At 34.1% G+C, this 25118-nt stretch overlaps 1 protein-coding gene across 1 annotated transcript; it reads right to left on the reverse strand.

Annotated features, from left to right (window-relative positions):
* LOC146958704 (Oligosaccharyltransferase complex/magnesium transporter family protein) lies at positions 1-1461 on the reverse strand. The gene has a single exon (XM_085740236.1). It carries the CDS (start codon positions 1337-1339, stop codon positions 308-310), a length of 1032 nt encoding a protein of 343 aa, XP_085596362.1. The 5' UTR covers positions 1340-1461; the 3' UTR covers positions 1-307.
* Positions 1462-25118: the final 23657 nt, after the last annotated feature.

Here is a 25118-nt window from a genome sequence, read left to right on the forward strand (position 1 = left end):
TTCAGAAAAATAAAATGTGACATGTTCCAGTTACTACTAATCATAACACATCCAAACAAAATGCACTCCCCAGATTATAAAACTTTTCAAATACTCAAATTCTAGCTAAAATTTGTGTCACTAACACAAAAGGGCCACGGCAAGCTACATATAATCTCTGGCAAAGTTCTAGCATAACATAACATAAGCTACATATAACCTCTGGCAAAGTTGTTAAATTTTAGAAGGAATGCATAGTTTTACATACCCAAAAATTCTCAAGTTTCAGAGGAAAAGAAATCAAATAGACTGTGCCAAGCCTCAAAATTCAGTTCCAGCTAGAAGGCCAAAACCCATGAATCCCATAACCAGTCTTCCAATTATCCAAAAACACAACCTGCTTCACAGCCAGAAAACAAACCAAAAGAGCAAAAATCATAACCACCCTCTGCACTGGAACACTCTTGATCTTAACAAGACCATGAGTCATAAACGCCAAAAGCAAACCCACAAGTGTATACAAGAATCCAACAGTAAAACCCTCAGCACCAAGCTGCATTCCAGATCCCTGATAGAAAAACACAAGCTTCGAAGGATCATTACGATCCTGAAGAAACATAGGCATTTTCCTTATAATGTTATGCATTGCACCAGAAACACTGAAAAAGTAAACAAAAACAGAACCAGCCAACCAAACCCTAGGATCATGCAACAATGTTTTTCCAGTCAAAAGCTTCTTAACAAAAAACGACAACCAGATCAAAACCACAACAACAATGAGAATAATTTTGTTTCTAGACAAAATCGGAGGACGATGAATTGGTCCCACAGAGAGTTTCGTTTTCGCTTCGACGAATTCAGCCATTGATTCCGCAAGTCTGGAGAAATCCCCTTGATCCATATGTTCAGAATCCTTTAACCCATGATTAGGACCCACAAGACGAATATGAGGAAGAGCGTTAACACCGAATTGAGAGAAACTGAGCTGCGATTCTTTGAATTCGATTTCACAAAAAAAGAGTTTTGAAAGAGATGAAGAGTTTGCATTGTTGGTGATGAAAGAAGAAGCGACGATGGAGAATTCTTTGTGAAGTTCGGTGAGTTTGAGTTCAGATTTGTCGTGAAGTTGAGTAGCGTCGAAGAAGATGAGAATAGAATAGGGTCGTGGGGTTTTGATGGAGGTTAAGTAACGAGCGATGGATTGGTCGTTGAGATGGATTATTCCTGAATCGGATCTTGATGAAATGGATAGAAGCTCGCTTGTTCGTTCTTCGTTTGATGAATTTGCGAAGCAGAGAGAGAACATCACGATGATGAGAATGCACAGTGACATTGGTGAAAGGTTGAAATGCGAAGCCATGATTCGTGAAGGGTTTTGTGATTGGGATGAGGAAGAGGAGAGGGAAGACGCAGAAATGTGAGAGTGTGGAATTTGGAGAAGACTTTTGGTAAATTCCACTTCAATCCTTCAAAAACACGTCATAATTCTCGAATTAAGATATTATTTTTGTAAAATTCACGTTGGCCTTTTCTCAATTTTTATTGCAAAAGTATATTACGGATATGGATTTAATTCGTGTTTTTTTTTTATGTAGATATGGATTTAATTCGTATACATTATGAATTAAATCTGTATACGAATTAAATGTAAATGTATATGGATTTAATTCGTATATATTAGTGTTTAGAGATTTTTTAGTCCATCAATTTAATTCGTATATATTAGTGTTTAGAGATTTTTTAGTCCATCAATCAATTATAATTGCTCGTATCTAAAAATTTGAATTTAATTTTTTTTTGAAAGAAAAATTTGAATTTAATTGTTTTTTTTTTTTTTTGACAAGATTTGAATTTAATCTTTGGTGCAGAACTTTTTATAATTACCGTTTTCCTTATAATTCAATATTTGAATTTAATCTTTGGTGCAGAACTTTTTATAATTACCATTTTCCTTATGATTAAACCTTATGTTTTTTTTTCTTCTCGGTATTAGTTTGAATCTTGTTAACGAGTATCACTGATGCATTCTTTAAGAATTTTAAATTTAGTCATTATTTTTTTTTGAGGAAAAAGTCATTATTTTTTTAAAAAGTCAATAATTACAATTTTCAATGTATTGAATACAGGGTTTTTTTATAAAAAAAACTTACCGTTTAAAATGTTTAAATAGAGTCCCGAAAGCACTCGCTAACATTTCCCTGTTAGTTTGAACCTTGCTTTTTCAGCGCTTGATTACCATTTAGTAATTTAGAATGTTCTTAAAAAAAAAAAATCATAGTTGAGGTTCTTCGATGAATTGTGATTTGGTAGGAACTATTTCTTCTTCTTATTCTTTATTGTCTTCATCATGCTCCTCATTTTGTTTTTTATTGTTTTCATCATGTTTTTCCACGTAGTTTTCATTGTTTTGAGGTTTGTGGACGAATTGTGGTGAATAATAACTTGCTTAACGTGGATTTTCTATGCATTCCCTAAATTGTTCATGAGTAGTCCAAAGAAAACTTTCAAGGTATAACTACAGGAAGGGTGGTGTGACTGTGTGAAATTTTAGACTTTAAATATGTCATAGCCGCGTGTTCTAGATTTCATCATGATTGTCGAACCCTTGGAGCATAAGTGTACAAACACGAGAGTGTATACGTCGTCTACAACATAAGGTTCTTAGTAGTTCATTACACAAGTTATTGGCCCCTCATGCAGGTCTGGAGCTTTGTCGGAATTCAGTCATATTAACACTAAAAAAAGGATGATCAAATAGTACTTGCGTTATGACTGGAAGGAAAGTTGTGGAGAAAAAAAGACCAAAACAATGAGGGTTGTGTCAGTAATTTTCAATTTATAGATGAAAATTTACATCAAATAGTACATCATTTTTTTCTCAACAATAAAGCATAAGGACTTTGATTTGATCACAGTGAAAGAGCATGCGAAATATTTATCTAACAAATTATAATGCACAATAATACTGACAAACAAAGATAAATGTTGTAATCCAAGGTAAAGTGTTGGAACAAAATGTGTTTAACAATGAACCTTAAAGAGTTTTGATGATAACAAGGTATTAAAAATTGTAAATTGGACTAGCTAATATTTGTTCAAGTGTACAGGACCATAATTATAAAGTTACATCATCATTGGTTCTGAATGAGCAAATAAAGAGCTATGGAAACAACAAAAATTTGAAGCTTGGACGCTCCTGAAGGCAACTTGCTACTGAAGAGAAAAGGCGCTCCTGAAGTCAAGCTGCTCCTGAAGAAATAGCGCTCCTGAAGTAAGCTGCTCCTGAAGAATAGTGCTTCTGAAGACAAGAGGTCCAGAAGCCACATTATCAGAAGCTGCATCATCAGAAGCTGCAGAAGTCATCTCATCAGAAGCTGAACCATCAGAAGCTGCATCATCAGAAGCTGCCTCATCAGAAGCCATTTCACCAGAAGCTGAATATCAACTGGATTTGCAAAGGATCAAGAATTGAAGATTTATCATTGCAAAAGCTGTCTATTGGATTCGAAAACACAAACAAAGGATTAGTGGAGTTTGCAACGGTCATTTCAAAGGTGTTTGAAGGCGTGTGTTTGCAATTTGGACGAAAGCGTTGACATTGTACTTTGTACGAATTGTACAACCACGTTCTCCACTACTCTGTTTTGTGTCTGCGCTTCAAGACAAGAAAACAGCTCCAGAATACGGTCTCGCCTGCATAGATGTTCCTTTGGATAAGGAATGGTTTTCAAATTTGTTCTTCATAGGACAACAACCAAATCAGGCAAAAGATCATTGGTGAAAGATCAAGCTTCAACAACGACTCTTTGGTGTGCTGGCAATTTCACAACGTCTCTTTCACACCTCTATATAAAGGAGTGAAGACCTAGAGAATTGGTAATGCAAGAACGCTGAACGAAAGACTCACAAGATTTTCACAAGTACCAAACCTCTGCTGAAATTGTTCTGCATTCACTTAGAATTTCTGTGTCTCAAAGTCATATCTTAGAAATTCTTAAGTCCATTGAGTCTGTATCTGATTTGTATTGTGAGCACCTCTGATTGTATATCAAGTGTTCAACCTTAAACAATTTTCTGTGTAATTTTGTTTAGTTAGGAAGTCTCTTGATTGTGTTCTTGAGCAAAGGAAGTCTCTTGCTTGTGTGCTTGAGCATTGGAAGTCTCTTGCTTGTGTGCTTGAGCATTTGTAATCAGATATTACTCATAGTGAAATCTCCTTGGAAGTGCAAGGGGGACTGGACTACTTCCGGTTTGTGGAAGGAACCAGTATAATTGCTTTGTGTCGTTCTTCTTCTCTCTCTCTGTTTTATTCCGCTGCATTTAGATTCTGATCATCACTTCAGAAGCTGTCTCACTTAGCTTCTGATCAGTGTATTCAGTTGCTTAGAGAAACGAAGAATTTTTTCAAAACACAATTCAACCCCCCTTCTTGTGTTTTTCTCACCTTCAATTGGTATCTAGAGCCTTGGTCTGTTGTGTAACACTTAACCGTGCAACAGTCAAAGATCTGAGAAAAACATGACTACTCCCCCTCCTAATGGTTCTGGTTCTAGTGATACTGGCTATAAAAATGTCTCACATGATTATAGTGATAGTAAGAAAACCAGTGTTGGAAAAGTTCCAAAGTTCAATGGAGATGCTGAAGAGTTCTCTTGGTGGAAGACCAACTTTTACAGTTACATCATGAGCCTTGATGAAGAATTATGGGATATTCTGGAAGATGGTGTTGGTGATTTGGTCCTTGATGAAGAAGGAGCTGCTGTGGATAGAAAGAAACATACTCCAGAACTGAGGAAACTTTACAAGAAGCATCATATTATCAGAGGAGCTCTTGTCACTGCCATACCCAAAGCAGAATACATGAAGATGAGTGACAAATCCACTGCTAAAGCTATGTTTGCTTCTCTCTGTTCAAATTATGAAGGGAGCAAGAAGGTCAAAGAAGCAAAGGCTCTCCTGCTTGTACATCAGTATGAGTTATTCAAGATGAAGGATGATGAAACTATTGAGGAGATGTACTCAAGGTTTCAAACCTTAGTTTCTGGGCTACAGATTCTAAAGAAGAGCTATGTTGCTTCTGATCATGTAAGCAAGATTCTCAGAAGCTTACCTGCCAGATGGAGACCAAAAGTGACTGCCATTGAGGAAGCTAAAGATTTAAACACTTTAAGTGTCGAAGATCTTGTTAGTTCTCTCAAAGTTCATGAGTTGAGTCTTAATGAACATGAGTCTACTAAGAAGAGTAAATCAATAGCTCTTCCATCCAAAGGCAAGTCATCAAAAGCTCTCAAAGTGGTTGAATCTGAAGAGGAAGAACAGTCAAGTTCAGATTCTGAACCAGATGCTGCTGAAATGGCCATGCTCTCAAACAGACTTCAATATCTGGCCAAGAAGAACAGAAAGTTTCTCTCCAGAAGGGGTAACTCCAGAAGCTCAAAGAAAGAAGATCAGAAGGGATGCTTCAACTGTAAGAAGCCTGGACACTTCATTGCTGAATGCCCTGATCTTCAAAGAGAAAAGTCAAAGGACAAGTCAAAGAGGTCTACACTCAAACCAAGCAAATTCAAGAAGCAGATTAAGCAGAGTTTAATGGCAACCTGGGATGATTTGGGTAGTGAATCTGGATCTGATAAAGAGGAAGCTGATGAAGATGCAAAGGTAGCTGTTGGGTTGGTAGCAACAGCAACTTCAGAAGCTGGATCAGATTCAGACTCAGAAGATGAAAATGAGGTATATTCCAAAATTCCCAGAGATGAACTTGTTGAGTCACTTAAAGAACTTCTTACACATTTTGAAGTAAGAACCAATGAGTTGAAGGATTTAAAAGAAAAATATGCTGATTTGGTACAACAGCAAAAATCAACTCTATTGGATCTGAAAGCTTCTGAACAAGGACTTAGGGGCTTTGACTTCATGTGTAAAACATATGAAGACCAGCTCAGGTTCTTATGTCAGAAGCTACAAGAAAAGTGTAATGAAAAACCTTTAAGTAATCATGAAATTGCTCTTGAAGATTTCATTATATCTGGCATTGACAGAAGCAGGGTAGCTTCTATGATTTATAGCATTTACAAGAACAATGGCAGAGGAATTGGTTTTCCAGAGGTGAAACTGGAGAAAACCAATCTAAAGTCTTGTTGCGAATGCATCAAGGAAGGTCTGAAAACATTCTTTGTACCAGAAGGGGCTGAGTTGGAAACTGTTGTTCAATCAGAACCTGAAGCTTCTAGTTCTAAGGCTAAGATTACTTCAAAGCCAAAGAACTCTAAGTCAAAGGCTATGATCAAATCTGATTCCAAAACTTCAAAGGTTAGGATCCTGAAAAGATCAGAACCTATTCCTCAGAGTCTGGTGAAACCAAAATCTGGGGTTCTGAAGTCTAAGTTTCAGAAGAAGACAGTTACTGCTTCTGAAGTACCAAAACCTAAGGTGATGGTTAATCAGAAGCAACCCAACTCACAGCACAAGGTACAAGAAGTGAAGAGTAAAGCCTTAAGTACTAACCTTCCAGGACCCATGGAACAATGGGTACCTAAATCTAAAAATGTCAATGATGCAGGTATGTCTAAGAGCAGTGCCAAAGCAAAGATCATGGTACCTAGACAGTGGTTGCTCAAGACACATGACAGGAGACAAGTCCATGTTCCTCAGCCTAACAATGAAAGAGGGAGGAAATGTGAAATTTGGAGGCAACCAGTCAGGCAAGATCATAGGTACAGGAACTATTGGTAATTCCTCTACCTCAATTAATAATGTATGGTTGGTAGATGGTCTTGAACATAACCTTTTGAGCATTAGTCAATTTTGTGATAATGGTTATGATGTGCTTTTTGAAAAACCCAACTGTACAGTAATCAACAAGGAAGACAAATCCATTGTGTTCAAGGGAAAGAGAGTTGACAATGTCTATAAAATCAATTTTTCTGAACTGGCTGATCAGAAGGTGATTTGCCTACTATCAGTGAATGATAAGAAATGGATGTGGCACAGAAGGTTGGGACATGCTAACTGGAGATTAATCTCTAAGCTTAGTAAGTTACAACTTGTGAAAGGGCTACCAGACATTGACTATCATTCAGATGCACTCTGTGGTGCATGTCAGAGAGGGAAAATTGTGAAATCATCTTTTAAAACCAAAGACATTGTCTCAACCTCAAGACCTTTAGAATTACTCCATATTGATTTATTTGGACCAGTGAGTACTGCATCCTTATATGGAAGTAGATATGGATTAATCATTGTTGATGATTACAACAGATGGACTTGGGTGAAATTCATAAAGAGTAAAGATGTTGCGTGTGATGTATTCAGTAGCTTCTGCACTCAAATTCAATCTGAAAAAGAATCAAAAATTTTGAAAGTCAGAAGTGATCATGGTGGAGAATTTGAAAATGAGCCATTTGAAGCTTTTTGTGAAAAACATGGAATTTTCCATGAATTCTCTTCTCCCAGAACACCACAACAAAATGGGGTTGTAGAGAGAAAGAATAGAACTTTACAAGAAATGGCCAGAACCATGATTCATGAAAACAATTTACCAAAACATTTTTGGGCAGAAGCAGTGAATACAGCATGCTATGTTCAAAACAGGATCTATATTAGACCTATTTTGGAGAAAACAGCATATGAACTCTTTAAAGGAAGAAAACCCAATATCTCTTACTTTCATCAATTTGGATGTACATGTTACATTCTGAACAACAAGCTCTACCTAAAGAAATTTGATGCCAAGGCCCAAAGAGGAATCTTTTTAGGTTACTCTGAAAGGTCAAAGGCATACAGAGTGTATAATTCAGAAACACTCTGTGTTGAAGAATCTATGCACGTTAAATTTGATGACAAGGAGCTTGAAGATAAAACTTCAAAGCAAGGTGAAAGTTTTGCAGAGATACAGGTTCCTGAAGCTACTCCAGAACCTGATCAGATAGCTGAGTCTGAAGACAGTCCAAAAGCTGAACCCACATCAGAAGCACAAGATGAAGCTGCTTCTGATGAAGCACAAGATGACTCACATCAAGAAGATCCTCCCAGAAACACATTCAAACACAAGTCTTCACATCCTGAGGAGCTAATCATTGGAAACAAAGATAGTCCAAGAAGAACAAGATCACATTTCAGACAAGAAGAGTCAATGATTGGACTAATCTCAATGATTGAACCTACAACAGTTGATGAAGCACTTTCAGATGATGGATGGATCCTAGCTATGCAAGAAGAGTTGAATCAATTTCAAAGAAATGATGTGTGGGATCTGGTACCCAAACCTCAGCACAAGAACATTATTGGAACAAAATGGGTATTCAGAAACAAGCTGAATGAGCAAGGTGAAGTAACAAGAAACAAAGCCAGACTTGTTGCACAAGGGTATAGTCAACAAGAAGGCATTGATTACACTGAAACGTTTGCTCCAGTTGCAAGATTGGAAGCAATCAAGTTACTTCTTTCCTATGCAGTTAATCATGGCATAATATTATATCAGATGGATGTCAAGAGTGCATTTCTCAATGGTGTCATAGAAGAAGAAGTGTATGTTAAGCAACCTCCTGGATTTGAGGATATTAAATATCCTGACCATGTTTTTAAACTGAAGAAATCACTATATGGCTTGAAACAAGCTCCCAGAGCTTGGTATGATAGACTAAGTAATTTCTTAATCAAAAATGATTTTAAGAGAGGACAGGTTGACACTACACTCTTCAGAAGGACCCTTGGGAAAGATATTCTTGTTGTGCAAATATATGTTGATGATATAATATTTGGTTCTACTAATGCATCTCTTTGCAAGGAATTTTCTAAGTTAATGCAGGATGAATTTGAAATGAGCATGATGGGAGAGCTGAAGTTCTTCCTGGGCATTCAAATCAATCAATGCAAAGATGGAGTCTATGTTCATCAATCAAAGTACACAAAGGAGCTTCTGAAGAAGTTCAAACTTGAAGATTGTAAAGTGATGAACACTCCAATGCATCCTACGTGCAACCTGAGCAAAGAAGATGAAGGAGCTAAAGTAGATCAGAAGCTGTATAGAGGTATGATTGGTTCTTTGTTATACCTCACTGCATCTAGGCCAGACATTTTATTCAGTGTATGCTTGTGTGCAAGATTCCAATCAGATCCTAGAGAATCTCATATGACTGCTGTCAAGAGAATCTTCAGGTATTTGAAGGGAACAACTAATCTTGGACTCCTTTATAGGAAATCCTTAGATTATAAGCTAATTGGATTCTGTGATGCTGATTATGCTGGTGATAGGATTGAAAGAAAATCAACCAGTGGCAATTGTCAATTTCTGGGTGATAATCTTATATCCTGGGCTAGCAAAAGACAAACAACTATTGCTATGTCTACAGCAGAAGCAGAATACATTTCAGCTGCTAGTTGTTGTACACAACTACTTTGGATGAAACATCAGTTGGAAGATTATCAGATAACTGCTAACAGTATTCCCATTTATTGTGATAATACTGCTGCTATTTGTTTGTCTAAAAATCCAATTTTGCATTCAAGAGCGAAGCACATTGAAATCAAACATCATTTTATCAGAGATTATGTTCAAAAAGGAATTTTAGATATACAATTCATTGATACTGAAAATCAATGGGCTGATATATTTACTAAGCCTTTAACTGTTGAAAGATTTGATTTTATAAAGAAAAATTTGAACATGCACTGTGTATCTGATTAAATGCTTGCTTGCTCCTGAATAGGATTTTAGGTTCTGAAGTTAGTTCAGAAGCGGTAGTCCAATAGAAGCTCTTTATTGAGGTTCTGAGGAAAACTCGCTTCTGATGATGACGTCAGCATCTGAAGTCCAAAAGCTGGATTTGTTGCTTCTGAATAGTTGAATTAGTGGAAACGTTGGGAGTTACTTTTTAAAGTAACTTCTGGCCCACTAACCTGGTAGTTACTCTGTGAACTTCTTACGTGGCCTGTATGTGTTGGTGTATAACTAAAAGGGCAATGATGATTTAATAGCTTTGAAAGTACTTTTCACGCGCCCCCAATTTTGTCATTAATGTTATGTTTGTTTGTCTCTTTTGAATTGCAATCGTTTTACTTTTAACACTTTGTCAATTCACACACTACTCACTCACAACAAACACATTTGCTCTCAAACCTCCTGCGAAGTAAGCGCATTCTCTCAAACTTAGAACCCTAAAATCTTCATCTTCTTCAAATCTTCGTCAATCATAAAATGGCATCATCAAGCTCAAAAGTTTCAGAATCTACATCAAACAAGCAAAGCGTATCAGAATCTGGGTCCATTTACAAAGAGAAGACTATGGATATTCCATGGGAATCCTTAATAGTTCAAATAGAGTCACCGGTGGATTTTACTTCACTCAAGAAGTACGAAGTAAACATGGAAGGATTGATAGAGACACAGGAGCTGTCTGAGTATTTCAGGATGCTAAATGGGCCAACATATGTGAACTTGGTCAAGGACTTTTGGTTAAAAGCTGAAGTGTACAATGAAAAGCCTGCAAAAGTTGTAAGCAAACAAGCTGGGTCAAAGAAAGGGAAAATGGTCATGGATATGAATCCTACATCATTTGACAGCTTAGAAATAAGGTCTGAAGTGATGGGCATTCCTATAACCATCACTGAGGAAGTTATAGCTAAAGCTTGTAGAAGGCATGCAGAGGGAAGATTCCAAGAAATAGTCAGGAAGGAAGATGTCCTGCTACAAGGTTACTACAACACTCTTTTGGGTGGGAAGAAAGATGCAAAGCCATCTGAAATGGAGATTCACAACAGGATGTTGGTGAAATTCAGTAATGATTGCTTCTTTCAAAGAGCAGGAGGATCTGACCAACCTAACAATCAACAGAAGCTAGCAATTTACTTCATGGCTATTCTGGAAAAGATAAACTTCCCAAGATATGTAATGGATCATCTCTGCTGGGCCATAAACGAAAGCATTACAAGAGGAAGAAAACAAGTACCCTATGGGAGATTGTTGTCTGAAATCTTTCATCAAGGAAGGGTGCTGGAGTTCTTAAAAAGGACAAGGAGTGCTTCTGATAAATGTTTCGAAGTCTCCACTGCTGAAAGGACTATCAGTAGCAGGAGCTTACACTCTATGAAGTTCTTCAAAGAAGCCCCTAAAGATGAAAAGTGGTTAGAGATGACAACTGCTGAGACTGAGATAATCAGGGACTTTCCTCCCATCTTTAAGGAAAGCAACCCTGAAATCTTAGCCAATTTAGTAGCTGAGTACATCTTGGAGGAAGATGCAAGCACTCAGGATGAAGCTGCTCCTGTTAAAGTGAAGAAAGTTAAAAGTGCTCCTGGAGCTGCTGCTGACAAGGTCAAGCAACTGAAAGTTGTTAAGAGAAAGAGAGGAAAGACTGAAACTGTCTACCATAAAGAGAAGTTGGATGAAGCTCTGGACGAGTTAGAGAAAGAAGAAGCTGATCCCAAGTTGAAGAAGAAGAAAGCTCCTCTTGAGTTGAAAAACTCTATGTTTGAAGTAACTCCAGCCATGGAAAAGATGGCTAAGGAATACGCTGCTGATAAGTTAGCAGAAAGAATGGAGAAGAAGAAAATTAGGGCTGCTTCTATTCCCATAAAAAGAAGTAAGGGCAGATCAGAGTCCATCATCACAGAAGAGCATCTGAATAAAGTTCTTGATGGGATAAAGGCAAATGAGCACAAGAAGAAGGCATCTGAACTAACCTTCACTCCAATGGTTGAAGTAACTTCTGATATGGAGAAAGAAGCTGATGGGCAAGCTGTTCAGATGCTAGCTGAGTTAAAAAGGAAAGAAGCTCAATACAATTTGGAGAGGGATCAAAGGCTCAAGGCTTCAGGTCTGGAGAATTGTGATGAATTTTTCAAGAAGAAGTCTGAAGAAGTCAAGGAAGTGGCTGTTAAAGCTTCAGAAGCGGTTCTGAAAGAACCTAGTACTATCACTTCTGAAGTTGGCCCTGCAGATCAGGTAATCCAGATTCCAGTCACCTCTATCCCCACTTCACCCTCTTCACCATCTGTACCTGAACCAATAGAAGACACTTCTGTCTTAGACAATCTTGCTCTCCACTACTCAGGTGAGTTACCCATAAACAAAACCTCAGAAAAGGCCTCTGAAACAACTCCAGAAGCAGCCGCTTCTGAAAATGTTGTTTCAGAAAACCCACATCAACAAACACCTGAACCACAAAAACCCACAACACCCCCACAACCTTCAATAGCTACCACTGACCCCCAACTCAACACTCAAACAACAACTTCACCACAACAACCACCAACTGAAACTGAATTTCAACCTTTACCTGAACACTCTCCAGAACCAACTCCCATGGATGTTGACATCTCTCTAGTCAACGTTCAAGCCTCAACCTCCACCACACACATTGTTTCTGACCAGCCTACATCTTCAAACACACAAACACACCTTACCATTCCAGTTCCTAACCCTATTCAAGATTTAGAAATCAGTGATTCTGATCTTGAAATCCTTGAACATCCACCCACAAACATCCTGGAATCTGGATATATTAATTCTGAGCTTCTGACAATCTTGAGTCAGATGCACAATCTGGTGGATCAAAGAAGGACAATTGATCTCACAGGTGCATATGAAGACTCCTGGGCATCTCTTCAGAACCGGGCAGCTGGGCTTATTGAAGAAATCAAGGCCAAATGCATCAGAGTCAAGCAAGCTTCAGTCAGAAGGGTAATGGAGCATGTGAATCAGAGTCTGAGAGTAAGAAGCTCTACACTGCTCCTGGCAAACCAGCCTTTCTTCTTTGAAACGGATTACTTGACCAGAGAAGCAAGGCTGTGTAAGCTTCTGAAGAAACAGATGGCACAGCAGCAGCAAGAAGCTAAAGAAAGGGAACAAGCTCTTCTTCAGAGGCAACAACAACTTGAAGAACTGTTGAAGAAGAAGATTGAAGAAATGGAAGAGATGAAGAAACAACAACAAACCAACCCTTAGTTGCACACCCTAGTGTTTTTCTTTGTTTGTTGTTTGTTTTAAAATTTCTTAGTCCTTGCTTCTGAAACCATCTTGTCTTAGTTCTCCTGCTTCTGAATGCTTACTGATTCTGACTGTTTAGCTGCTTCTGATATTTTAAATTTACTTGTTTTGCTCTGATTTATTTAGTTCTTTGCTTAGTATACTCTCTCATGTCTGAGTTTTTCTCATATCTTTTTGTCTTTCATGCTTAAATTTATTTCATTTTTTTTGATAATGACAAAAGGGGGAGTATATGTGACAAGTATTTAAAGGCTCTGAGCCCCATTAATGACATTTGAATTTTTTGAAAAACTTCTATCATTTTTTTTTACCTTATTGGTATAGGCTATGAACGAAAGAAGGAGTATCAAAATTCAAGTAAAATTAATTGAACCATTCTTCTTATCTATAAGTTAATTCTTTCAATGATTCAATTTTGGTTTTAAGCTCTGATAATATTATTGCGCGAAAAATGAATTTAATTAACCTGGATAGAACTTAGGGGGAGCTTACAAACCTCACCTTAAAGACTATCAGACTCAGGGGGAGTTTGAGCTTACAAACCTCAGATTCTGAGCTTACAAACCTCAGAACCCCAAAGTCAACTTGTTAATTAGATTAACAACAATTGATCAATTTTAAATACTTTTGTTTGTCATCATCAAAAAGGGGGAGATTGTTGGAACAAAATGTGTTTAACAATGAACCTTAAAGAGTTTTGATGATAACAAGGTATTAAAAATTGTAAATTGGACTAGCTAATATTTGTTCAAGTGTACAGGACCATAATTATAAAGTTACATCATCATTGGTTCTGAATGAGCAAATAAAGAGCTATGGAAACAACAAAAATTTGAAGCTTGGACGCTCCTGAAGGCAACTTGCTACTGAAGAGAAAAGGCGCTCCTGAAGTCAAGCTGCTCCTGAAGAAATAGCGCTCCTGAAGTAAGCTGCTCCTGAAGAATAGTGCTTCTGAAGACAAGAGGTCCAGAAGCCACATTATCAGAAGCTGCATCATCAGAAGCTGCAGAAGTCATCTCATCAGAAGTTGAACCATCAGAAGCTGCATCATCAGAAGCTGCCTCATCAGAAGCCATTTCACCAGAAGCTGAATATCAACTGGATTTGCAAAGGATCAAGAATTGAAGATTTATCATTGCAAAAGCTGTCTATTGGATTCGAAAACACAAACAAAGGATTAGTGGAGTTTGCAACGGTCATTTCAAAGGTGTTTGAAGGCGTGTGTTTGCAATTTGGACGAAAGCGTTGACATTGTACTTTGTACGAATTGTACAACCACGTTCTCCACTACTCTGTTTTGTGTCTGCGCTTCAAGACAAGAAAACAGCTCCAGAATACGGTCTCGCCTGCATAGATGTTCCTTTGGATAAGGAATGGTTTTCAAATTTGTTCTTCATAGGACAACAACCAAATCAGGCAAAAGATCATTGGTGAAAGATCAAGCTTCAACAACGACTCTTTGGTGTGCTGGCAATTTCACAACGTCTCTTTCACACCTCTATATAAAGGAGTGAAGACCTAGAGAATTGGTAATGCAAGAACGCTGAACGAAAGACTCACAAGATTTTCACAAGTACCAAACCTCTGCTGAAATTGTTCTGCATTCACTTAGAATTTCTGTGTCTCAAAGTCATATCTTAGAAATTCTTAAGTCCATTGAGTCTGTATCTGATTTGTATTGTGAGCACCTCTGATTGTATATCAAGTGTTCAACCTTAAACAATTTTCTGTGTAATTTTGTTTAGTTAGGAAGTCTCTTGATTGTGTTCTTGAGCAAAGGAAGTCTCTTGCTTGTGTGCTTGAGCATTGGAAGTCTCTTGCTTGTGTGCTTGAGCATTTGTAATCAGATATTACTCATAGTGAAATCTCCTTGGAAGTGCAAGGGGGACTGGACTACTTCCGGTTTGTGGAAGGAACCAGTATAATTGCTTTGTGTCGTTCTTCTTCTCTCTCTCTGTTTTATTCCGCTGCATTTAGATTCTGATCATCACTTCAGAAGCTGTCTCACTTAGCTTCTGATCAGTGTATTCAGTTGCTTAGAGAAACGAAGAATTTTTTCAAAACACAATTCAACCCCCCTTCTTGTGTTTTTCTCACCTTCATAAAGTCCATGTTATTTCCTAAACAGCGGGTTCTCTATCATGAGTTGTAAGTTTATACGTGAAGTGGAGTGCTAAGTGGGTCATATAATAAACTTAATAGAGATATATGGATGGACTTATCAAACCAACTCGCTTGATTTTTTTTTCATTCATAACTACACTTTGCGCTTCAGATAAGCCAAACGCTAAAAATTAAAGGCTTTCTCTCTCGCACACTTGCACAATAATACAAGGTTTAAAAGAAGGTCAAAGACTTTTCTTCAAAGCAGTGTATCATTACCGCAGTATGCATCAATGACCAATAAAACATAGTAATACTGACAAAGATAAATGTTGTAATCAAAGGAATAATTATGAATCATGATGATTATAGTATGGAAGTAATTGATGCGGATAATATAGTAGGGTATAATTTCATGCCCCATTTATACAGGGTTATTAACATGTTATATAATTTTTATTATTGAGTTATGTTATATAATTTTTATTATTGAGTTATGGTTGCATAACTCAATAATAAAAATTATATAAAATGTTAATAATCCTCTAAAAAAGAGTGAAAGTATAACGTTAAAATGACTCTTATAAGGGGGCAGCTTTACTACTATGGTATTTTTTCATTCTTTTTTTATAGGGTTATTAACATGTTATATAATTTTTATTACTGAGTTATACTTTCACTCTTTTTATAGGGTTATTAACATGTTATATAATTTATAATTCAGTAATAAAAATTATATAACATGTTAATAACCGTGTAAGAGTGAAAGTATAACGTTAAAATGAATCTCTATAAGGGGGCAGTTTTACTACTATGGTATTTTTTATAACTCACTAATAAAAATTATATAACATGTTAATAACCCTGTAAAAAAGAGTGAAAGTATAACGTTAAAATGACTCACTCTTTTTTATAGGATTATTAACATGTTATATAATTTTTATTACTGAGTTATAATATTATTGATTGAGGAATGGATGATTACGACGATGATGATAGTTAGGTAAGTTTAAATGCTTAACAATTTTCAAAGAGTGAACATAGAGTCGTTATTTCTATGTATAGTAAAAGGGAAGTGTAGCTTTTGCATATTGTTCAAAGTTGCAAACTACAATTGCTAGATATAAAAATCAAACATACAAAATAAGATTTGTGTACCATAGATATGCGACACTAATCTGACCATAAATATGTCACAGTATTTTGTGTACCATAGATTTTTCTATGAACATGTAAGTAAGCCCCACAAACAAATTACAATTACATTTATAAACATACGAAATAAAAAAAAATGTAACTCTAGAGTGAACCACAAGTCTCAATGAATAATGAATTAGAGAGAAAGCAAACTTATCTAACATAGACCTCCTAAGATAAAACATTTGTAATTGTGTGATATGTCACACTATCAAGATCATTTCCTTTAATTACCGACTCCACACGAATATGTTGTACTTCATCGAGTCTTCCTGACTTACACAATCCCCCAATAATTGTTGAATACGTATATGTACCAACTCTTATTTCATTGTTATTCATTAATCTAAATAGTTCAATTGTCTCATCAACTTGATGGTGTTTCATCAATCTATTTTTTATGAAAGTATACACCATCAAATTGGGTTTAAAGCCAAAATCCTCAATTTCTTTCAAAAGATTTCATACATAAGAAAAATCTCATATTTTAGGATATGTACCAATAATGGTGCCTTAGGATATGACATTAGGTGTAACACCATTTGCATGCATCTCTTTTAAAAGTTGAGTTGCTTTTACACACAAATTCATTTTACAAAGACACTTCAACACTATGGTGTAGGCATGGGTATCAAGAATATCTCATTCTTTGTCATCGAGTGAAAAATCAACATTGTTTTCTCTACATTCTTAACAAGAAAATAACCATCAATCAAAGTTGTATAACTAATTAAATCTAACTTAAAACCATGTTGAATAAGCATGTTAAACACAACTTTGGTCTCCTTAAGCTTTCCTTGTTTAGACAAAATGTTCATCAATATTCCAAAAGTGTGCTTATTTGGTTTGATGTTATTGAATATCATTTCCTTGAAGCATTTCAAAGTCTGGTCAAGTTGTTTAGCCATTCAACTCCCTTAAATTAGTGAATTGTAGGTGTATACATATGAAAATATACCATACTCAATAATTTGTCTGTAGAACTCATATGTGCCTCTTTAACCATGTTACTCTTTCACAAATTATTCAAAACAATATTCATCATTACTAAATACGGAGAAACCTTTTTTTCTTGGATTAACCTAATAGCATATTGTAGTTGACCACCTTTACAAAGACCACTCATTAATATTCCATGGTCAAAACTACCCCTTTGATACCCCAAACACAAGAGTCGTATAATCTTTTAGCATTATCAAGTTGTTAACTCATACAATACCCTTTCAATAGTGTGTTTAGGGTGAAATTTAAAGGTGTAAAACCTAGTTTGATAATCTCAGAAAAGACTGAGAGAGTATATGTCATGCGTTCAATATGAATATAACATTTCATAAGAAAGTTAAAAAAAACAAGATCAGGTTAACCTTAGACTCGTTATCTTTCCTTGTTTAGACAAAGCGTTTATCAGGATTTTAAAGATGTGCTTGTTTGTTTAACGTTGTGGTGATTACATCAAAAACAATTATATTGGTAATAATATGAAACGTTTAAAAATATTAACTAAAATTTATCATCATTAATGTAATATTTCTATTAAATATTTGTTTGTGTGCAAAAATCTATTCAATTTATGCAATGAACCATGCAAATTTTATTTCTTTATATTTGCAAAAGCAAATATTACCAATGTAATTGTGAAACACTATGTTATAGGAGAAAATTGATATGATAAAATTTTGAAAACTCGTTATTATTTTCATAATATCAACAGTAATGTATTGTTTATTTGCAATTTTTTGTTATGTTGTATGCAAAACATCATTAAATATTTTCATCGCGTCGTTTGTGTATTTTATGTGTTTATACTTGTATGTACCAATAGAGAAAGTTGATACGATAACATTTTAAAAACTAATGACTATTTTTTAAAATATCAAAATTAATGTAGTGTTTCTATTAAAAAAATTGTTTTATATGCAAAACACAATCAAATTTTTGCAATGTATCAAAAATTTTTGTACCGATATCATAAAGTTTTCAAACCTCATGAATATTTATAACAGAAAAACATTAATGTAGTGTTTGTATTAAATATCTTTTTGTTGAAAGTTTTAAAAGAAAAATATTAATGTAGTGTTTGTATTAAATATCTTTTTGTTGAAAGTTTTCAAAACTCATGAATATTTATAACATATATAAACATTAATATAATGGTTTTATTAAATATTTTTTGTTTTATATGCAAAATACTGTTAATATTTAACTGCACTCGTTGCAAATTTTGTGTCTTTTATGTCTGTTTGCATAGAGCATTTATAACTTTATGATATGCCACAAAATCAAAATCAATTCCATCAATTACCGGCTTAACAAGAAAAGATTAGACCTCAAAAATTCTCTCCATGTTGACATTAACCCCCGATAAAAGTAGAATATGCATATGCATATGTTGTTATTCCATCAGTTTTCATTATTTTAAAGAATTCAATTGCCTCATGAACTTGATATGTTTCATCAAACTGATTATTATGGAATTATACACCATTAAATTAGCTTAATGCTAAATTTCTTCAATTCTTTCAAAAGTTCTCATGCATAAGAAATACATACCGTTTTATAATATGTATCAATAATGGTACCATAAGACATGACATTAGGGGTAAGACCATTTGAACGCATCTCTTTTAAAAGTTCAGTTATTTTTTCACACAATTTTATTTCGATAAAGGCCCTTTAACACTACATTGAATGCATGAGTGTCGTGAATTATGTCATTATTTTGCATTGAGTAAAAGAAAAACATGATTTTCGCTGTATTCTTGACAAAAAAATAACCATCGATCAAAATCACTTGTTTAACATTAGAATGAAGCTAAAATCCCACAAATATTCCATCTAATACTTCACGTAGATCCCATCTCTTAAAGGAATCTACGTATTACACAAATCTAGCAAATCAATAGGAGTCCATATTATACTACTTAACTAAACTCTAATTTGGTTTTTTTATTTTAATGGCAAATTTTATTAAAACAACACCAACACAAGACGTGCAAGGGGTGTATGGCAACAATACAAATCCGAGCAGGAACTTGCTAGCAACTAAAGAGAACACAGCAAAAACACCTCACTAGTAGGAAACTACACGAAACAAGAAGCCATGCCCTAACAGAAAAGCCAAAAAATAGGGGAACAACAGATCACAACAAAAGCAGCCCTCCCACCTAGGCAGTCTCAGCAACAATCACAAAACCCAAAACAAAATATCTAGTTTATATTCCCCCTTTAATCTTTAGCAGATAAATTATATTTTAAAATGAATATTATTTCTACTTTTCAACTTAGAATTCTTCTTTTTTCATTTAATTTTATCCTGACTAATGGACAAAAATGAACCCACTAAAACTTTAACCTAAGTGACATTTTTTTACTGTCTGCGCTGTCCCACAACCTCCCTTTTTTACTATATGTAATGTGTAATAATATACCAACCTGACAATTTTAAATGCGCATCTTGTGGCGCATCTTCTGGCATGCTCATCTTTTGTTATCAGTGGATAGTTTCTCTTACTACAAAATATGAAACCAACAGCACATCCTAAAAGTGTGCAAGAGAATAGGAACAAACACAACTAAATTAGGTTAAAACAATGTTGGATGAGCATGTTAGTTGCAACCTTAGAATTGTTAACCTTTTATTGTTTAGACAGATAGATTATCAAGATTGCAAAGTTGTGCATATTTGTTTAACATTGAGGTGATTAAATAAAACATAATTACATTGATAATATTGTGAAAAATTTAAATATACTAAATAAAACTTATCGTCATTAACTTTGATAATATAGTAGATAATAGAAATAATGTTATAAATATTATAATTGGATGTAAATATAGCAAATGGGTTAATGTGCTATAATACTAGACTATTTAGCTTGTTTCCAAAGTTATTGTATTTCTCTGTAAACAGCGCTCACATGTAACATATTAGAATATAGAAGAGAATAACATAATATTGTCTCTTCTTCTTCACTTCTATCTGTTCATGTTACTACTTCTTTAGTTTTATACTATGTTATCAACACTAGCTTACGGTATACGATTCTTCTTAATCAATTTTTTTTCTTTTGCAAATAAGTTTTAATTTTTTTTATAATGATTATAGGCTATAATATTACAATTTTGTTACAATCCCATCAATTGGAATCAATGTTTTATAGATACATTAAATCATTATTATGTGAATTGTATTATATTATTGTGTTTATTTATTCCATATGCATTTCTGAAGTATCGTACAAGGATGATCTCATATTATAAAATTAAAGAGATCTATTAAGTAGTTTCTGAAGAACTCAATATGAATTCCTAGAGAATTCAAAAGTGTTGTTCCTTAAGAACTCAGTATTATTTTATGTGAATTCAGAAAGAATTCATCAAAAGAGTTAAATCATGAAGGAATGCTTAGAGAATTAATCTTATTGTTTAAATTTGTTGTATATTTTTTGAAGAACTTAAACAACTTTGTTTTATTTTCCATGAATTATTAAAGAATTTTTTAGTGATACATCCTGAAGGATCATAGAAATAATTGATAAGATCGATTATATAGTTTTTCAAGTATTAGGGGAGATAATAAGCAGCTGAAAATGTGAACCTGAAGTTCAAATATATTATTTGATAAGAAATATTATTGTCTCATCTTTGATCCTCAAGATATAACTCACTTGGAAAATTGAACAAATCAAATATCAGCTGCCAATACTCCAAACAAAATACTCCAAACAAAATAGATGTCCTAATCTAATAGAGCAAATGAGTTTCAATCGTGTCTGAAGCATGGTAGATCAATCAATTTCAAATATAAATAAGGGTTAAATATGTTTTTGGTCCCTACAAATATGTCAACTTTTCGTTTTAGTCCCTCTAAAATTTTCCTTCAACTTTTAGTCCCTATAAAATTTTCAATTTTCACTTTTGGTCCCTCTTTTAAAGTAAAATCATATGTAGAATTCGTATTATTTAATAAAATTTTTCAGAAAAATTCAAAATATTATAAGAATCACTCCAAAAAAAATTCAGAATTTTTTAACAAAACATGAATTTAATATGAATTTTTATATGTTTTACGGTTAAAAATTCATATTTCATTTGTGTTTTGTTAAAAAAAAATCTAATTCTTTTTAGAATATTTTACACATTTCTGCACATTTTCATTAAAAAATACAAAAATTAAATTAAAAATAGGGACCAAAAGTAGTGATTAAAATTTTTAGAGGGACTACAAGTCGAAGGAAAATTTTAGAGGGACTAAAACGAAAAGTTGACATATTTATAGGGACTAAGAACATATTTAACCCTATAAATAAATACTATTCGTTAATATATTTAATTATCTATTAGAAGTAGAGCTGTCAAAACGGGCCGGGCCGTAAAAGCCCGAAAAATGCCGGGTTTGAACATAAAAAATTAGGCCCGTTTAAAACCGGGCCTTTTTAGCCCGAGCCCGTTGAGGCCCGAGCCCGATGCGGGCCAGCCCGACCGGGCCACGGGTGGCCCGTTAATTTTATAATTATTTTTTATTATTATAATTTATAATTTCCTACAGCCCAGCCCAAGAAAAAAAAATGGTGAAGGATAATTTGACTAGGTTGTATGGTGAGTATCTTAAAAATGGTAATCATTCCGATTCTGATGCAAGACATTCAAACCAAGCACAATCTTCATTTAGAGGAGGCAAGACAAAGATGCCAAAGTCATTGTATGTATGCGATATAAGTTGAGTTTAGTTTCATTTTTTCAATTTACAAAGTTCTTAATTCGTTTGCATTTTTATTTGTCAATTTTCACATATTGTGAATTCCTTTAACAGTAGTTATATTGCTAGACTGAGAGCTTGGACATTGTTTCCTAGTTTCCACAATGGTTCAGTAATGCATTTTTATATGGTTAGACTAAGAACTGGAAAGTATGGTTAGACTTCTATGTTATGTGTTATTAGAAATTTGTTTTAAAATGTAATATTGTTATTAGAAATTTGTTTTAAAATGTAATATTTGGCACATAACAAATTAACATTGGTAATTTGTGAAGTTTAGCATTGATTTGTATTTTTTAGTGTAATTTTTTAATTAAAAACTTTAAATAACCGGGTTAGCCCGAAAGCCCGTAGCCCGCAAAGGGCCGGGTTTGGACAAATTTTTTTGAGCACGTTTATCTTCCGGGCCTTTTTGGCCCGGCCCGCAAAAGCCCGAGCCCGTCATGGGCCGGCCCGACGCGGGCCGGGTAGCCCGTTTTGACAGCTCTAATTAGAAGGCCCCCTATCTTTCAAAAAGTTGCAATTTTGGCCCCCTAAATTTGAAAACTACAATTTTGGTCCCCTATGTTTTAACCCCTTTGCATATTTGGTCCTTTTGATCAATTTTGACCAAGTCAACGCATACGTGGCATGCCACGTGTGTAATTAATTAATTAAAAAAATAAAAAAAACCAATTTTTAAATTAAATAAATGAAAAAAATAATAAAAAAATAATAAAAAATTCTGGAAAAATGAAAAAATTTAAAAATTTTCCAGATTTTAAATTAAATAAATGAAAAAAATACAGAAAATCAATTTTTAAATTAAATAAATGAAAAAAATAATAATAAAAAATTAAAAAATAATGAAAAAATTCGAAAAAAATAATGTCAAATTTTCCAGATTTTTTAAAAAATTCAAAAAAAATACGGAAATTTTTTTAAAAAATCTGAAAAATTTGACATTATTTTTTTCAAATTTTTTCCAGAATCTTTTACAGAATTTTCTAATGTTGAAAATTTGACATTCTAAAGGCGCAAGGAAACGAAAAAAGTATACACAAAAACACCGACGAGAATACAACTTGGCCACAAATTTGGTACATATTTCTTCTTTAGGGAAATGAATGTTTCCATGACATTACTTTTTCGAATAAGTGATTCTTGGAATTGTCCATGAATTTTTGTGAAATTTTTTTCGTTTTTTTAATCATTTTTATTAATATTTTTTATTTTTCAAGAATTTATTTCATTTTTTTGTAATATTTTTTCATTTTTTAAATTTTTTTATTTTTTCATTATTTTTCATTTTTTTCAAAATTTTTAATATTTTTTTATTATTTTTCATTTTTCCAGAATTTTTTAATATTTTTTATTATTTTTTTCATTTATTTAATTTAAAAATTGATTTTTTCGATTTTTTATTTTTTTAATTAATTAATTACACACGTGGCATGCCACGTATGCGTTGACTTGGTCAAAATTGACCAAAAGGACCAAATATGCAAAGGGGCTAAAACATAGGGGACCAAAATTGTAGTTTTCAAACTTAGGGGGCCAAAATCGCAACTTTTTGAAAGATAGGGGGCCAAAGTTGCACTTTAGCCAAAAAATTATAAAAAAAAATTATTTCAAAAATATTCATGGAAACGAAGTGAACAACATCTGTGGTTACTTTGGTCCAAATATACATATCATCCCTGTAATGTTTTACTTTCAAATATACATATCATCCTCATGAAAATGAATTTGAGATGCAAAATCTAAGTTGTTCCATACTTGCATGACCTTAGAGCAGTCTGTAAGTGTATGGAAGATAGTTTCATTAGCTCCACCACATCAAAATTGTTTCGACCGAATGAGGTCAGATGACGAATAGATATCCAACTGACGGTGAACAATATGAGTCTCAACCCGTTTTTCCCTCTTAAAAATATTACCAAAGACTTCCTTGTTAAAATGACGGAGTTTTCCTTGATTCTAGTCGTAGGACCCGAAATATTGCAAGTATGGTCAACAATTTTCTTATTAGTGTGAGCAATCCAGCCTGCTAGAAAGTGAAACTTTCCAGAACGTTAGATCTGTAAACTTGCTACAGTTTGTTGATCAGCAATGATTATGATCCAAATCATGTTGAAAGAGGATTTCAGCTAAGGCATGGAGAATTGCTAATTGCCGGTCCACATCCACCACGACTCTATGTCTCTATCTAATGAAGATTGATTGTATTGCTAAGAATGGGAATCTACTAGGTGAATACTTTGAAAGTACCTCACATGAAGATTGATTGATTATTTTGGTAAGAATGAGAATATAGAGGAATTCCCGAATAATTTGAAAGTCTACGTATGGATAATTTTCTCAAACTTAAAAGATCATTGTGTACTTAAAGGATATTTTGGCAAATAGTGAAATTTGCCAAAATATACTTTAAGTATAAATAATTTGAGATGCAAAACAGTGAAATTTGCCAAAATATCCTCTAAGTATAAATAACTTTAGATGCTAAATAGTGATCCTTTAAATATCCAAAAGTTTGGCACAAACGTATACTTTCAAATTATTCGGGATTCATCTATATTCTTATTCTTACCAACAAAATCAATCAATCTTCATGTGAGGTACTTTTAAGGTATTCACCTAGTAGATTCCCATTCTTAGCAATAAGATCAATCTTCATTAGATGAAGGCCTGCTGACTGAATACGATCGCCTAATTTATTAAGGAAAAAGCTATTTATTGCGACATTATTTATCACGATAACACCACGACATGTATTGTAATTAAGCCAAATCTTTATTCAACTACCCATGTATTGTGACAACCAGTTATCTATTATTTCAAAAGGATATCCAACGGTGCTGGTGCATCGCGAATCATTCTGGAACATGTTTTTGTTACAAATAGCAAAGCTCATTAATTAATTAAAGGGAAATGATAGATACAGTGACAAAATTTCTCAATAAAATTTTAAGACAATGTATTTGTTAACACCTTTTCTTAATTACACACCATTACCTCCCTTGATTTCCGTCAAATAACAAATTTAATTGGTTCATACCTTTTCTTGATAAATTCTTGATAAAAACTCTCTAAATAAATAACAATGCTCTTAAT

This window comes from Medicago sativa, chromosome 1 (assembly GCF_051527215.1).
Source record: "Medicago sativa cultivar Bolivia chromosome 1, Bolivia_mono, whole genome shotgun sequence".
NCBI lineage: Eukaryota > Viridiplantae > Streptophyta > Magnoliopsida > Fabales > Fabaceae > Medicago > Medicago sativa.

Coding starts and splice junctions, on each gene's coding strand:
- LOC146958704 (XM_085740236.1), bottom strand. CDS start 1,339: ATGGCTTCGCATTTCAACCTTTCACCAATGTCACTGTGCATTCTCATC.